Source organism: Phyllostomus hastatus, unplaced genomic scaffold (assembly GCF_019186645.2).
Source record: "Phyllostomus hastatus isolate PE091 unplaced genomic scaffold, TTU_PhHast_1.1 phas_scaffold_28, whole genome shotgun sequence".
NCBI lineage: Eukaryota > Metazoa > Chordata > Mammalia > Chiroptera > Phyllostomidae > Phyllostomus > Phyllostomus hastatus.
Window position 1 is genome coordinate 5484438 of NW_025334022.1, and position 18134 is coordinate 5502571.

Sequence of the window (18134 nt, forward strand, 5' to 3'; positions counted from 1 at the left end):
CCAAAAGAAATGAAAACAGATGTTGAAACAAAAACTTGTACATGGACGTTCATAACAGCCATATTCACAAAAGCCAAAGGGTGGAAACACCCCATGTCTATGAACGGATTAAGAGAGAAACAAAATATGGTATATCTACACAATTTAATATTATTCAACCATAAATAGAAAAAAAGTACTAATACATGCTACAATGTGAATGAACCTTGAAAACATGATTCAAGTTAAAGAAGCCAGACAGAAAAGGCCACATACTGCATGATTCTATTTATATGAAATATCCAGAATGGGAGAATCTGTAGAGATTAGTAGCATATTAGGGTTTCCAGGAGATGAGGGGGAAGAGGTGAATGGGAGGTGCTGCTTAATGAGTACAGGGTTTCTGTTTGGGGTGACAAAAACGTTCTGGAACTAGATAGTTGTGATGGTATACAACATTGTGAATGTACTTGATGTCCCTGAATTGTACATTTTAAAATGATTAAAATGGAAAGTTTGGTATTATGTGTATTTTACCACAATAAAAAAGGATATATTCATATGCATAGATGTATTTAAATCTATTTCTATAATAATATATTAATTCTAATTTACTGAAGATGAAAACTTAAAATTCAAAAAATATAAAGGAAGAAATGCAAGACATTCATAATTACACGATTCTGAGATAACCACTCTTAACATTTTGGAATGTCTCTTCCAATTATTTTTCTGTGTCATTGTATGTATAAATCTGTATATTTGTTTATGTAACTGAAATTGTCTTGAATATACAGTCTCTATTAAAAAGAGGATTATGAGGAAGTCTTTTTTATGGTTTATCTTTGTATAACAAGTTTGTCTATATTATGAAAGTACACATTTCATTTTGAGAGATATCACACTGTCAAATAGTTACAATTTTTCTTCCAAGAATGAAATGTCCTGTTTATGATAAGTATCTAATTTTAACCTGAAATGCAAAGTGCTATATATGTTTATGCCAGAGAGGGGAACAGGAGGTGATTACAGAATTTTAATAGGGAATTTTTAAGTCAAAGATCAGGAATAAGTATGTTTTACATAAGCAGAAGCCTTTAACATGGGGCTTTTTCTGGTGGAAGTACCATTTGAGAGTTAACCCCCACTGGCAAAGCATGTTACTGCAGCAGAACTCCTAGTTAAAGAGACAAAAATGCCCATATCAAAGCAAAGTGAGGGCACTGACTAAAAGTCCTGAAGCACAGAGGTAGGTAACTTAGATAACAAGAGAGACATCCCTGTGGTCATGAGGATGAGGGATGTGACCAATAGTAATACCTACCTAATTTTCAAATGATTAGTAAGCGAGTGAACTGCTACAGGCTGGCTACTATCTTACTCTCTTCTTCATCCAAGCTTTTTAACAGCCTATTTTGGAATGCTCTTTTTGTAACATGTCCCTAATTTTATAATGGCACTTAGTAGGAAAGTAAGATTTACATCAGACTTTGTTTTAGAGGCTAGAATGCTTGTATTTTATATGATTCTATTTGATAAGGTAAGGAATGTGTGAAAAATGGTTTCAAAAGTGGATGTAATTAATTTCAAGTCATTGTTGAATTGACAGAATGATCAGTAATGTCTCCATATGTTATTATTTCCTCAAAACAGTAATTATCACATTTAAAGTGAATGTCTATATGTAGCTTCTCAAGGAGCCTAGGTAGTTATTAAAAACAGCAAAACCATCCATAAAAGGCTGTAAACACAAATTGGGATAGTGGTTCACTCTTTCTAAGAATGGCTGATCATTGCCAGCACCATGATCTATTTAATTGCCCTGGTAGGTATGAGAAGAATGAAAAGTGAATGACTTGGAGGGAAAAGTCATTAACTGATAAATTGAAATGTCTACCTACAGGACTAAAATGGTTGTTAAATGAGCAAAATTACTTCCCTGGGGAGAAATCTGAAGTGTTCTGCCTTGTGTTTGAAAACAATAACTTATTACCATTGTTCTGTGTTATTCTATTAATAGCATTCTCTTAATTGACAGGATGATTGACAGACATGGTGCTTTAAAAACAAATAAAAGCTCATGTAGCATGTTGGAGTCCTCTAATATGATATATAGCCTGGAACTTGTATAGTTAACATTATTTGGGAGCCAGGTTTCTTAATTTTAAAGACTTGAAAAGATATAAAACCAATGATACTATAATAGCTAGAGTTTAACTTGAGGGATAATTCTGGGTATGTCACCTTGTAGTTGCTCATTTTCAAGATGATATAAATGAATAAGCTTTTTGTTGGAAGAAGAACTTGTATATAGCAAGTATCCTACCAATGATCTTGTAGAAAGCTCCTGTAGCAATTTGCTGACAGAAGACAAAACATTTTCTAAAATGTATATAGTCAGGCATCTTTTATTTCAGTGTTTAGAGACATGATCATTTTGAAGGCATGAGGAACAAATAGTTTCTATATTCTAAAGTAGACCAATAGATCACATTTTAGTAGATTAATAACATTTTCACTTTTTGAGATATCCAGCTCCTGGATCACTGCTGTCTCACCTGTATAGAACACTATCACTTGGGCAAAACATTACTGTCCTAAGATAGAGTGTTCCTTTTAACACCCAATAATTAGATGGAATCACCCTGTGCTGGGTTGGGCTGGCCAGCATGATTATTGTGTGATGTCAAAAATCTGCCCCTGCTGTAAAAAAGAAGGAACTCTTACCCTTTCTGACAGCTTGAATGGACCTGCAGATTACTATGCTAAGCAAAATGAGCCAGTCAGAGAAAGACAAATGACCTCACTTTTATGTGGAATCTAATGAACAAAATAAACTGACGAACCAGATGCATGGATACATGAAACAGATGACAGCTATCAGAGGGGAGGAGTGTGGTGAGACTGGATAAAAGAAGGTGAAGGGGTTAGCCAAAGAATATATATATGTGCATCATCCTTAGACGCAGACAACAGTATGGTGGGGGACAGGGGCTAGGTGGAAGCAGGCAAAGGGGAAGGGGTGTCAAAATTTTTAAAAATCTGTCCCAGCATTTTAGAGCTAGACTACAACCCTTCGTCTCACTCTGTCCCTAAAGTATCTGTCACTGTACATGAGCTTGTTGGACTCCTGTACTGAGAGAGGTGCATTTCACTTTAAAAGCAATCTCAAAGCACACCTCTTGAGCGATCACAGGTCATTCCTGAAGTATTTGGTTGCAGTTAATAATATCATGCTTTGTAACAACCTTCATGAGAGTAAACAGATGAAATGAATAAATTGGCTACCATTGTTATCTCTCATTTATTTTGGAAGTTCATGTTGTCCTTTTCATCTTCCCTCTTCCCTTAGAGATTTACATTTTTCTAGCTCCTCTTAATTACCACTGAAAACAAAGTTCCCATTCACACACAGATGGTTAACATGACTCACTGAGATACCAAGTGAAATGTCTTCTAGTTTAATGTATATGTTCTGTCTACCCCCTTACTTATTTTCCTCAACTATGATATACACCATGTCTTGCTTCTCTTCTAACTTAAGATTGTGGCCTTAAAATCCTATATATCTGTATTGATATCAATATCAATATTTATAGATATATAAGTATACATATACTTATATACCTATAATAGATATATAAATATGTCTATTATAGATATATAGATATGTTTCTGATATATATATCTAGAAATCTCTCTCTATATATATCTTTATATATATATGATCTATTTATATATATAAATATATATATATATATTTCCTAGATGTATGGAGCCTATATCTATATGAAGCCTACACACACACACACACACACACACACACACACACACACACACGGGGTGGACCTGAAAAACCAGAATTTATTTATTAAAAACTGTGTATTTGTTCTTACATCTTTAAACTTCAGTCACCTTCAAGTACTCTCAACTTGATGCAATACACTAATTGAAACATTTTTTCCCATTGCTCAGAACAGTTTTTGAATTTGTTAATTTTGATGGCTTTTAGTGCTTCCACTGTTTTTTGTTTTACCTCTTCCACATCAGCAAAATGTTTCCCTTTTAGGACAGTTCCATCCAGGGAAACAACCAAAAAGGTCGCTGGGGACAGGATCAGGTGAATAGAGAAGGTGGGGCACAGGGGTCATGCCATTTTTTTATCAAAAACTGCTGAACACTTAGCACAGTGAGGGCAGGTGCACTTGTAAACCAGCCATCATGAAATGGGCAAACATGTTGAAAGAATCTTCAAAAAAAATTCCCTGAAGCCAAATGTAGCCTCTCACAATAACGCCAGCTGGTACAGTGATACAGATGGGTTCCTGGAACACTCACCTAGCAGGGGAAGCCTGTACTACAAAGGGCCTGCCCTCTACAAGATAATTCTGGGGTTTTTAGGTCTCCCCTTGTAACTCTATATAGATATAGATATATGAAGCCTATATATCATATATCCATCTAAACTCATATAGATCTATATATCTATATATAGACTATATCTTTATATCTGTATATACATACAGACATATAGGCTTTATATGCTCTCACACACACACACACATTTATACATATACATACACACACACATGCTTTATATATCTGAGAAAATGATTTTCAGTATCCTCTTAGGGAGCTTGAGATTTTTATATAAGATATCACTATCCTTAACGATAATCTAGCCTTTGTCCTGATGCTCTACTCTAAATGTTTTTCAAGTGCTGTGGGACACTGGGAAAGGAATATTTCACACTTCCTGGCCACCTAGAAAGAATTTGCTGTGAACCAACAAGTTGGTGTATCAGAAGCCTAGTGAGGAAGCAAGCCAAACAAAGTAAAGTAACATCTAGAAGGTGATTTAAGGAATACAAATTTCCATTAGCTATTGGTACTCTTAGTGAAATGTGCTGTGTTGTTCATTCTTAGGCCTCCTCCAGTTGCTTCCTGCTTTCTTTCAGTGTGTTGTTCGGTGGGCAAGGAGGGATGTTTTCCTGCTTCCCACGACTCTATCAACTCTTCTAGCCCTTTCCTTAGTAGTTGCATTATGGTATTCTTTCCTGTATAGTTTGCCTCTGTGTGTGTGTGTCTCTCCAGCACTTAATAAAAAAGAGTCCTGCCTTTTGGGAATAAGGAGATTTGGGTTCTTTTCCTGACTACCACTACCCAGCTTGGTAACCTTTCTGGGTCTCTGTTTCCTCATCAGAATGCTAGAAAAGTTGGACTGCATAATACCCGAGGTCATTTGGGTGCTGACAGAGTATGATACTGTAAATCTCCTTTTAAAAATGACGTGTGTTTCATTTTACTCCCAGAGATTGAACCACCACTAACTGTTGAGAAGTAATAAGAGGTCCTTAACTTTTAAATTAATTATTGCTACCTTAAATGTAGGCAACAAAAGTAAAAAAAAAGTTCAGTTTTTGAAATTGCACATTCTAGATTTCTTTTTCTCTAAATAATTTTCTTTAGGAAGAAAAATACTCCATTCTAAACCATACATAGCTCTATTTTATTACTATACCATCCCTGTTTTAAGGCAACATTATATGTGTAAATCTAAATTAAGCAAATGTATTAAGGAGTGATTATTCACTTTACAATTAGACATTTTGCTTTGCAGAAAGACTCACTATAGGGTTGCTTTATTGTCTTCTTCATAACTAAGTTTATATAAATTCAACTCATATGTAAGTTTTTAGGAACAAATCTCTTTTGTAGACTGAGTAAAACCATATTGAGTCAGATAATCAATGTACAGTTCTAACCAGAATAAAATTTTTCTTAGTTTCTTATCAGGCAAACAATATTATTTTATATTAGGTATGCCAAGAGGTATTTTCCCCTCAGCCTTTGAAAAACAAACTAATTCACATCTCTGGATTTTAAGAAAATTTTAAAGCTTTAGTTTCCCTGTCTATAAATTCATATCCCCTTAATAAAGTTAGGAATACATTTTTCTAACTTTTTACTAAAAGCAGGCTTTTTAATTTAAAGGTCACCTGTGTCGTTTGAACTTTCTTTGGAAAGCTTTAGGATGTTCAATTTTTAAGGAATGTTCATTATAATTGATCAGTACAGAGTAATGGGTTCCCCCCCCTTAATTGCACTCTTGAGCTGTCACAGGTTCCCTGCAAATCCGTAATGCAAGAGCAGTTTCTTTCATTGAAAATGATATATAAACATGTTTGGCTTCATAGCTTTTCAAAGCACTTCTTCATCAGCCATGCTTTATTTAAAGTCTTAACTAATTCTTTAAAAGTTCATGGGGGTGATTATTACCTAATTCAGGTATTTTAGAGCTGTGTGTCTGCTATTAGTTAAAATAATTATTATCAGATCACTGTTCAGTAGCCTTTGTGAAATAAATTGGCAGGCTTATGTTCCTGACAGACAAGATGTCTAACTCTCCTACATGAATCAAAATTGGCACTAATTGGTCCTTGGTTAAGTAAGCTGTGGAAAAGCCAAGAATTGGTCCATGGAGATTAAACTACTTTCCAAGCTCAAGGTAACTAATTTGCAAAGGATTTTAGAGAAGAGCAACACATATGTATTTTTGTCAAGGGGAGCTTTGCTCTTGTATTACACCAAATAACATTAGAAAAATGTAATCTCATCTGAGGTAGATGATGAAACAGTTTTTATAGTAAACTATATTAAAAGGTTACTTGGGCCCCAGTGATGGCTTTGCAATCAATTATCATTTTAAATTAATTTTTCTAGCATTTTTAATTCATTTTTATATTATTTTTTCTGCTTCTAAAAGTGTCTCACTTAAAGTAGATTTGAAAGCAAGGACAGCTACAGGAACTGGTCAGGTCATAGATAAAAACAGCCTAACAATATATATTGTGAGGTTGTGTGTGTGCGTGTGTGTATTCCTTTGCAACGTCTCAGTACCTTTAGGAGATTATTTTTTAAATAACAAAAGCAAGAGTTGGCCTTAGGTGGACTAGAATTCCAGGTCATTTTTATTTTCTTCTTTATACTCTTCTAAAGGGATTTTTTGGTAATGTGCATGTACTATTTTTATAAACAAAAACATAGTTCATGTTTACGATTGTTAAGGTTTACAAAAGTAAAAATTACTGAGTTAAAAACAATTACCGAAATACTGTTTTTTCATACTTACTGTATTTTTATTAGTAACTTCGATAATATTCACAAAATGAGAAAAGCATACAATGAGAAGCTAACTGTAATCCAAATGATTTTGATAAGCCTGAAATAAGGGTATAATAAAGGGGAAATGTTTTTTACACAATAATAAACTAGGAATGAGTACTATGGTATTACCATTTAACTAGATCTATTACTGTTCTTAATAATTATTAATGTATCAAGAAAAGAAAGAAAAAGAAAATAAATCTTGGTGCTAACTAAAAGAAAATAATAATTATTATTATAATGTGTAAAAGGTCAGTCTTCCTATTTTGTTTAGTATTGTCACTCCTTATGTAGTTTAAGGTCTAAGAATGTGCAACACGGAGCACCTTAGAACAGATCCAGTAGTATACCAAACCAGGGGCTTACTACTACAAGTATGGTCCTTAGATCATCAGTGTTGACGTCCCTTGGGAGCTTGTCAGACTTGCAGAATTTTGGTCTCCACCCAAAGCTACTGAATTGTATCCTGCACCTCAACAAGATTTTATTTGAAGACAATTTGACTGCACATTAAAATTTGAGAGCTGTGACCTAGAGTTAGAATTTATGTTGTCAGATATGACGGGATAGGTAGACTCATTGTTATCCCTCTGAAATGGATCAGTAGTAAGTTTGGAGAACTTACATTATTCTTTAGAAAGAAAGAATATGAAAAAATGGATTTTCATTTGAGAGTTTAGTAGGAAAATAATTAGCTACTTACTATCACTACTAAAATCCATACAAAATTTTAAAGTGAGCATAGTTATTATGAGATTGCCAGCTATTCATTGGGAAATTAAAAATAGGAACTATCATTTTCATGTGATATACTTTTTGTCCACTTGTTATCCTTGTAAACTCTTCCCTATAACCTCAAATTTTGGTATAAGTGACCAAAATAGCAGAAATGCCAAACTCAATTTGCCATGGCTAATCTTGGGGATACATCACAGCAGTCCTTGGATACCAGGTTACAGTGACAGGTCTAGAATGTTCAGTTTATCAGCATTTAGTGCTTTTTTAATTCGTGGGGTAGTTTTTAGTTAAGGCTGGCAAATGCTTGGAAATAGAATTTTTATCCTTGGGTAGCTTTTTTGTTTTATAGAGCTGCGATATGACCTGCCAGTATCATACAAATTTCATAAAAAGAAATCAGTAAACCTCTTGAACTTTTATTATAAGTAATTATGTCTAATGTTATCAAATCACCCAAGTAAATACAGAAAGCCAGACTGGGAAACAGATTATGGAATGGCCTATAATCAACAGCAAATACTCTGATCTAAGTTAAACTTTTTCTCAAATACTTTGGGCAGAACAAGAAAATATAAACTCAGTTTTTGCTCTTTTAGTATAGTATGTTTTATTAGTTTGTACTAATAAATTCTCATATTACAAAGACAATTTAGTGCCAGAGTCTTTCTTTTGATATTTGAATTATCTGAAATAACATAGAACTGTACATAAAAAAAAATCGTCATTTGGATAACAAAAAACATACAAGCTAAACAACAAAAAATTTTCCTTTCTTACAGGTGGACATTACAGTGCACCTAATTCGGTTTTCTTTTTAAAAGTCCCCAAAGACAGAAGCAACAGAAAATCTAATTAAAGTGAACAAACAATTCGTTCAGTAAACTACTGGTCTTGGGCATGGCACCATTTTCTGTTTTCTGCTGTTTTGATAAAGCTTCTTCTTTGTCTGATTCTTCTCTTGCTCTTTTTACTGTCCCACATGCACCATTTTCATCATGTTCATCATCACTGTTAAATTTCATTTTCTTGCCCTGAAACTGTACTTTTCCTTTAGCAGACCCAGTCTGAGCAGCTTTATTTCCCTTTTGTTTTCCTTTAAATCTGCAACCTTTTGACTTCCATTTGTTTAGGGATTCCTATTGAACTATGATTTTTTCAATGCTTCTTTTTCCAGATCTCCATCTAGTACTTCCCATATGACTTCTTTGTTCCTTAGTTGTAGGTTACCATTGTTAGCATCTTTGGCTTTGTCCAGTTCTTCCTTAGCTTTTTCTTTGAATAGAATTATTTCTTCTTTTGCTCCTCCAGCAAAGCCTATCTATTTTATATCACCATGATTTGAGAAAAGAATGTGCAAATCTTCCCTACAGGTCTGATCATCTAGGTCCCCCCAAAATTTCAGCAAGCAGCCAATCTTTTCTTCTAAAGATTTGATTTCAGTATTTTCTGCTAACTTTTGTTTTTCTTCTTTCTCTTGTCTAGTTCGTAATTTAGCTTCCACTTTATTTTGCTTTTCATCTTCATTTTTTTTTTTTTTTTGCAAAGTAATCTTCCTTGAAAAGTACTAGCCGATCTGTCTGTACTTTTGCCCAGGGTTCTCCACAAACTTTGTAGCAGACTCAGTGCTATCAAACACAGCAAATACTGATCCCTTAAATGCTTTGTGCAATGTTCTTCTCATCTGAATATTTAGCACTTGACCTTTATCTTCTAACCATTCTTTTATGTCATCAGGGGTTACATTGATAGGAAAGCCTTTAATATAAACATCTGTTTTTTACATCATTTTTATACTCCTCAGTCACTTCAGGGAGGGGTTTGTTTGGAGATCTTTTGATTTTGGTTTTATATTACCTTATTTCCATGAGTTCTGCCTTTGATTTGCTCAATGCTTCTACTATTACATTAAAGTTTGTTGTTAGGTGGTTTAACCTATTGAATTTTATCATTATTTCCAGAGGTGCCCAGCCTTCATCCAGTTCGATTTGTTCCTTTAAAAATTTGTCCCATGGCAAATTAAAGTCACCAAAGTAATTCTCAATTGGATGACAGATTTTAGCCTCCAGAACAGCAATTTTTTCATTGCCATTTTTGGCCATTGTGGCTATTTTTCAGGTCCCGGTCCAGCAGACCCAGGCCAAAGGATCACTAAGGGTGACTGCTGTGTCTCTTCTTCCCAGCGCCGCCAGCTCGCCTTGCAACACTGTTTTTAAAATGTATTAGCTGTCCAGAATCTGAGGTGTTCTTTATTAACAATTGTTAGATGTTAAGTGTTAATTGTTAATCAGATGGGCACCTTCAAAACAGCAGACCGACTTCTGAAATTGGTAGGTGGATTCAAGCAATGCAAAAATCACAACTTTGAGGATTTGATGGGCAGATATGGCCAATATGTAGTCTACATTTTTGGGGGTAGTATATCAGAAGAGGGGAAAGTGATTCATTAGAATGTGCACAAACTGTCATCAGCCTTTATGATTAAAATCTTAATTTTTCTTGCCCACATATGAATCATTCAGGAGGATAAACTTGGAGTAGGCTCACATTTGGAATATTTTCCTCCCCTGTGTTAAATTTGCTTTCATTGGTAAAGAGAAGAGTCACTGTCTTCAGAGGGCCGAGCTGGGAATAGGGCAGAAGCTACTGTGGGGCCATATGTGAAAGAGTGGACCATGCTGCACTGTGGTTTCTGTGCTTTTAGGAGAAATGCCCCATATGGCTTTTTCCTCCTGAGAATATAAGAAATGTCAGACTCTGGATCAGATTCATGGACTGTTCAGTGCAATGATTTTTTTTTCTGTCCGTAGTACCACAGGATGTTTTGTAAGAACGCATGCATATCTTCTATGATGCCAGCCTCTAAATGTTAGGGAGTGTGTCAGACATCCTGAGCTACTCTCATTAGGAACAGCATCCTTTCATTCGATGGATGGAACTGGTATATGGAGCTTGCCAGGCCAGTCTTAAGTGAATGACTGACCAGTACTGCTTTGTTAGTTGTAAAGCATATTTTGCAAAATATCATCAACAAAGATATTTCAAATAACTTTTGATTCTTCTCCCTCCAGATATTTTTTTGAAGGTGAACTTACTGAAAATCAATGGAGTGAGCTATGGCCGTATTGTTACAGGGAAACCCAACATTTGATTCTGAAAATGGGGAAGAGTGGAACTAACTGTGCCATTTGCTAAGATGTGATGAACCTGTGGAAGTAAATTGGTTTTATTGGACAGGATGTGACCAGGGGCAGATTTAGCTTTGAGGGTCAGGACTGTGGAAGTAATTGTGGAACCAAATGATCCACGGTTTGGGTGGAGCCTATTCGACTTAGCCAGAACACATTTCATAGTCATTGATGCTTTCAGACAGATACCTCCTGTTTCATGTTTCAATATATCCAGATTGTTTGCTGTCTTGCTGATTAGGCTCCCAAGTAAAAGTGATACCCTTTGGTAGTGCTGCTAGTGGATTATGGGACTAAGACTTGCCTTATAGACAGACTAGGGTATATTAAACTTTGCAATTGTAAGGAGCATAATATGGACCATGTATTATAATGGTGTGGGAGGAGGGCAGTTTTTAATGCTCCTGTGTTGAGAGTCACTGCATTAGAGGATAATAGTTTTAAATGAAGCTGCATTCTAACAAGGGACCAGATAACGAGGATAAATGAAATCTGCAGACAGTCTGTAGCTTCATTTTAGCCATTATTTGTAATCTTCTACCAAATCTTTTATTATGTAGCAAAATTGATTAATTTGCATGTATCTCTTCTCCCTGTGCCCACATGCTGTCTGATATAGGAGTGAACAAATAGAGAAAATAGACAAGAGAGGAAAGAGGATGGGGCTGAGGTCACGCAGAACTGGGGATGCATAATCCCCCAAGTGAATAATGAACCCCAGAATAATCAACCTGCCTTTTAGGCCTAACATTAATCTTGATGTTTAATCATTCTGGGTGATGTTAAAAACAAAAGACTGTGTAATAGCATTAATGAAAAAATCATTTGCTACGGAATGGTTTGGAATAAATATGGCTTTCTTTTTAGCATGACATATGAATCTATTGAACTGGTCTTAATGTTCTCTCAGCACACACAGATACAGCTCTGTTTAATTCCATATCCTCTTATCTATAAGTCCTACATTTAATTTACTACCATTCTAGTTGATTTATAGCTTTGCTTAACAAAAGTGCAGTCTTGATTAAAAGAATATTATCATAGCTGATGGACCTTGAAAGCATTTTTTTTCTGAGACCTTCTAATAATTTTGAAAATGACTGCAGACTCTGGTAAAACTAGATTTGCAAGTCTCCATATTTTACCCACCTGGCAGTCCTTTGGGCAGTGGTTGGGCAATGGTAGTTAGGGGTATGTTTGGTGATGTAGCTTTCCCATATGCTACCTCCTTATTCACCCTGAGAAATGGAAAGTTACTGTGATAGAGTTTTAGAGCAAGTTTGCTTCAGGGAATCCCAATTCCCTAGTTAGTTGATCTCTTATCCAGCTGATAATTATAACTATAGCCTTTGCCTCTTGGGATGCTGCTGGGCTGAAGGATCTTCCAATCTGTCTAAGGGAAGATTCAGTTATTACACATAAGGGTTATATTTTGGAGTTGCGGCTGTGACAGACAGATGCCTCTTTCAAAAAATAGAGCATTAGTTTTGGTGCTCATTTCAGTGGAGATGACTTAATTTGCAAAGTCAGTGATTTCCACAGATTGGCCAGATTTGGTCGGTCTCCATAGCAGGCCATTTTACACTCTCCTGTCTTGATTGCACAGTATGACTATTTGGTGGCATCTGTGTCCTAGGAGTAAGGAAAATGCTGTTGTTCAACAGGTGACAAAAAGCTATAATACTTTGATTTCATTTACAGCATTATTACCATTGTCCTGATTCCAGTAGTTGAAAAAAGGGACTGACTCTGGTTAGGGCTTTATACCTTTGCATAATATAGTTTTTACCTGTGAAATACGTTATTTCTCACAAAGGATTCACTTTAAAATCATCATACTTGCAGTTCAATTTACAGGAGCTTTCAATTGTTCAGAATCATAGGAACACAGAATAGAACTTAAAATTGTAAATGTGGCACTAATTCAAAATGGAAGAAATCTGATTTTTTAAATATCAAATTTGATATTGGGTACCTTCTCAAAATACAATAGTGGCTCAATTTTATTTGTGAATAAGTCCATTTCTATTTTGGTGAACAAAGCTTTCCAGTTTGGTCTTACGGAGATATTATTCACATACCATAAAATTGGTCTTAAACTTTTAATTGTTAAGTTACTAGGCTTTAAAATCTCTGAAATTTTTGTTGGAGAAAGGATTTATGTTTCTAAATCACCTTCAATTTGCCAAAATCACTTTTTTCAATACACAGCTACAATTTATCAGAGCTCAACTGATTAGTACAGGTTATCTAGTTAACCTAGAATAAAAATCAATGGGGAGTTTTCTTTTTTCAAACTGTATACTTGCTGAAACATGAAACTTCCTAAAATTCTGATAAGCTTTGCAGTCCCCTCCCTCATTCTCACCCCATACCAGTTATACACCACTGACATAGTCTAACATTCTCATGCCATGGATAGGGAAACATTCTTCCTCCCACAATTTTTATTAGAAACCTCAATAAGCACCAAAATTCTTTTTCAATTTTAACATGATGGATTTTTATAAATTGAGCTAGAGATGCAAAATTCACTTCAGTGAATGATGGGAGCAGAAATTATGCTGGGTATTTTTAAAAACAAATTATGAAGGATGTGATAATGTTAAAGGAAAGATTTCAAAGTCACGGACCAGAAAGTCAGTATATAGAAGCTATTGCAAATTTGTTACTATCTCAGTACTGTGTCAGGCACTGGGGAGATTAGTAGATGTCCTTTATCCTGGAAATGCCTGATAGCTAAGTATTCATATTTCCTCTCAGCTGTCCACAGTCATTCCCCACAGGGCATGGGAGGCCTGATTGTGTTAGTTTCTAAACAGCTACCCTGATTGCATTTTCAGCAAAAGGAGATTCATGAGAATACTGATATTAAATAGATAGAAGAAATAGCCAAAGAGATAGAAGAGATAGGCTTGAATAAAAAACATAAACTGCTAAGAAGATCTGACAGACTCTAATGGATGGGTGGATTAAAACCTGGGGGAGAAATGAAATGGATTTTCCAGAGGACTTTTTATTCCCTGAAAGATTAGAAATTTTTAGCCTAAGGGCAGAAGAAGCAAAAGAAATTTTTATGGACCTCCTTTCCTCTTTTAGACCTTCACAACCATGCAGACAGAAAGAGTAAAGGTCTGATTTCAGTCATCTGCTCTCAAAAGAAGCCTCCTTCCTGGGTAAAAAGATTTATCTGACCTCACATCTTCCCTCTAGTACCTTGGACGACCTTGCACTTGGGCACCATGATCTAAAGCAGTCATAGATTTGGGAGAACAGAATGGAATTGTTAAGCTTTTGAAATTTCATTTTTATTATCAATCTTTACAAGCATTGTAGTTTTTATGATCTTTAGCTGTATATATACTATTCTATGTCAGATATATGGAGAAAGGACAGATTCCTTTTGATTGGATACTAATCACAGAAAAAGTACATTACTTTTTAAAAACATTGGCAAGCAATTGCCCACACTGCCTTAGAAGACCATCTTGTTTAGGGCATTACCAAAAGTTTGTTTCACATTAAAAAAAGTTAGATGAGAAACTGTACAAATTCCCTGCTCTAAGTAACAGAAACCTTTATTGCTCTTAAGTTTGAGGACAGTGATGCAGCTAGATAGTGAGGGCTTGTCACTGGCCTACTTTAAGCCATAACACATTGTTTTAAGAAAACCTATATGTAATGAGTGATCATGTAAGATCTGGTTGTTATTGTTTTTCAGTCTGATCTGTGTTGCTTATCTATCTATAATTTAAGATTATATATGTCTTATTCTACACATAACCCCAGAATGGTTGTTCTGATCCCACACAGAATAGCAAAGACAGGCACATGCTGGCATATACAAGTCAATGTTTTCAGTCTCCATGGCTATCATGGCTTTCAAACCTAAAGCAAATACTTGAATTATGACAGTCTAGTCTCTTTAAGAGATGAGGCAGTTTGGGAAGGGAGTCAGTAGCTCCAGAAGTTTCAGAACTTAATTTAAATTGGTGATTGTTCCTGAAAACAGAATAGTTGTTTGCTGATTTCTCTAAAGTCAGTTCCCTTGGTCAAGTTCCTTATTTGTCATGAGTCATAATTTGGGAGTGGGGGCAGGATTCTTGCCATCAACTGTTTTAATCTACACAAAACATTAGAATTGTTGTTCCGGTTCCAAATAGAATAGCGTAGCCCAGTGAATATTTGGCACATACAAATCAATGTGTTCAGTCTTCATGGTCATCATAAATGGCATTTAAACCCAAACTCAATACTTTGGAAAGAGAAAACTGATGTGCCCTTCCAAAAACAAGGGGAAAAGGAAGAACTGCATTCTCTTGAAAGTTAAATTATAACTTTTTCTTTCTATTTCTATGAAGAACACTGTACTAATAAAACTGCCAATTTCTTTCAGGTGGGTGTACATGGCATTAGAATAGAATTCATCAATGAAAAAGGATCAAAACGCACCGCCACCTACCTACCGGAGGTTGCAAAGGAGCAAGGTCATTCTTATACTTTTATTTCATATGATCTGGTGAAGAATTTAAACAAATGTACAAATTGAAATGCAACATCTGACCTTGCAGTTATGTCTGATAATTGATCAATGTCAAATTATAAGAAATGACTCTTCCATCACTGCCACTGCAATGTCTATATGAAATTGGTGAATTACACAGAAGTTGAATTTTGTGCACTAAAGTTTGACAGTGAAAACAGACCAATGTATACTTTCAAAAAAGCAAAGACTTGTAAAAAGCTGGGTGTTATCTTAAGCAACAGTTTGCTACAAATTGAAGAGCTATTTTCCCTATACCCTTGTATGGTATAAATAAGCCTTTTGTTTGACAGTCAGCCACACAGTTCATTGTCAGCATCAAACATTTCATTCTTAAGTGGTTGTCATTACTCATCCTGCTATTTTTAAGATTGTAGGTTTCCCATTAAGGTTAGGAACATTGAGAATACATGAAGTAGTGTTTTATATATTTGGTCTGTACTTCCTAATCAACATTTTTCTATTGTGCAGAAAAAAACACAAACCTTTATGAACCACCGCTGTAACACAAAATAACGTTCCACTCTGTAGTATTTTGTCCTTTGTAGCCACTACTAAATTCTAGTTTCATGCTCATTGAAATGAATATTTCTTATTTACTTTATAGAGCTTTTTTCTCATCATATAGTATTTGTAATTTGGTTTTCCCATGTTTAGATCATAAATGTCAGATACATAACAGCAAAACCCCCACACAAGAGAATTAATCTTGAAGGCAGCTATCTGAAGATTTATTTGAGTTACTTTAAAAAATGTATTAATCCTATAGTTCCATTGACTTTGTAAAGCATACATAACAGATAGAGGGCCTTGGACATTAGTATGCCATGCCATGTCAGAACCAATAAAAATGCCCTTGATTATACCCAAATACACTTGATTGACAACAAAAGATACCTTTAGGAACAGCAGTTACCATGTGAGAGTCCTAAAGACCACTGAGTTGGCACAGTGACGTTTTGACTTTTCCCTTCCTTTTAAAGATACTGTTTTTAGAGGAGAGTACAATGTTTGTGGTTTATTACTGATATGTGATGGTGCAGTTACTGCCAGTCTCCTTCCCTCCAAACATGGTTGAGATAAAGAAGCCATTGCTGTTACCTACCATAGCCATCATGGATAGCTAGAATTTAAGCTTGAAGCAGGTGGTGAAACCTGCTTCTGTACAGAATGAAATCTTGGCTCTTCTGTGTGGCTTTTAGGACCAAAAGAGTTGATGGCATTTGGTGACAGTGATAGCAGACTTTCTCGAAGGTCATTTTATATTTAACAAAAGGTGTTTTTTACATGTGCTTAACTGTATTTTATCTGATCTGCTCTCTGCAGGATGGGACCATATTCAGACCATAGACTCCTTACTGAGGAAAGGAGGATACAAAGCTCCGATTACTAATGAATTTAGGAAAACCATAAAACTGACCAGGTACAGAAGGCATTTTCTAGTGCAAGGATAACCAGTACATTTTGATACATATGCTTATAAGCCTTTGATATGTTTTTTTTATCTCTCTAACTATACTTGATTCTCTTTTCTGAAACAGGGTGGAAATGCATAGCGGGGCCCTACTGAGGGTGGATACAATGGAACTGTGCTTGGCAGTAAAGCTTGTACAATGTATGAGCCCAACCTTCCCATATTTGTTTTAGCTCTGTGTGATTACTCTGGCTTTATATAAGCAAATCCTTTGGACCTTTACACTACATTATTGAAGAAATTTACCTGAATTAGCTGTTGGCTAGCTTTTGACATGGCTTAGAACCCCAGGATTATGATAAGCAGTCCTCAAATTTGAATTTAAGCTTAGAATTTTGGCAGTGATAGAAGTTTCCCATGAAAGCTTGCTGAAATATACAATTAGGCTAGACTCACAAATGCTAAATAAACTTCTGCATGGGATAATAGAGATACTTGTTTTAAAAGGAAAATATCAAACATTTTAGGAAAATGGGTTGTGGTTTCCATTTATTTTAATTCCATAAAACTACATTGAGTGCCTACCATCTAAAAGTGGACTTTCTCCTCAGTTCTGACCAGTTACAAATTTGAAAATGCCTCTATCTCTGCTCTCCCTGAGTCCACAGTGTAATAGAAGAGCATGTACAAAAGCAATTTTTAATATAAGAATGTGATGGATGACATGAGTTCATAAAGTGGGGGAGGAGGAAGTCCAGGAGGGTTGGGGGTAACAGAACAATTTCAAGGAGGAGGTAGATTTGAACCTAGACTTAAAAAATAGGTGGAATATTTGACAGGCAGAGTGTGGGGGAGGAAAAGGATTGCCTAAAAGAAAACTTTGTGAGTCAGTGCATGTAGGTGGCCTAGAACCAATACTGAGCAGGTTCTGAGGAATGTTCAATAGTGCAATTTGGCCAGTCTTTCAGTGTACCTATGGAAGGTGGTCATTAGAGGAGCATGTGGGAAAGAAGGTAGATTGGATCAGATCATAAGGCTTTTGAGTTCCAGACAAAGAAGTTTAGACCTGATTCTATAGGCAGGTGGTAGCCATTGAAGGGTTTTAAAA

The 18134-nt window shown here is 35.4% G+C and overlaps 1 protein-coding gene and 1 pseudogene across 1 annotated transcript in view; one reads left to right on the plus strand and one right to left on the minus strand.

The window, feature by feature from the left end:
• Positions 1-18134, plus strand: part of AMMECR1 (AMMECR nuclear protein 1) — a 132818-nt gene that overhangs the window by 109526 nt on the left and 5158 nt on the right. The window contains exons 4-5 of the mRNA XM_045817674.1: positions 15466-15556; positions 16939-17035. Coding sequence (XP_045673630.1) covers positions 15466-15556; positions 16939-17035 — 188 coding nt within the window. The remainder of the gene's footprint in view (positions 1-15465; positions 15557-16938; positions 17036-18134) is intronic.
• Positions 8733-9986, minus strand: LOC123805002 (annotated as a pseudogene).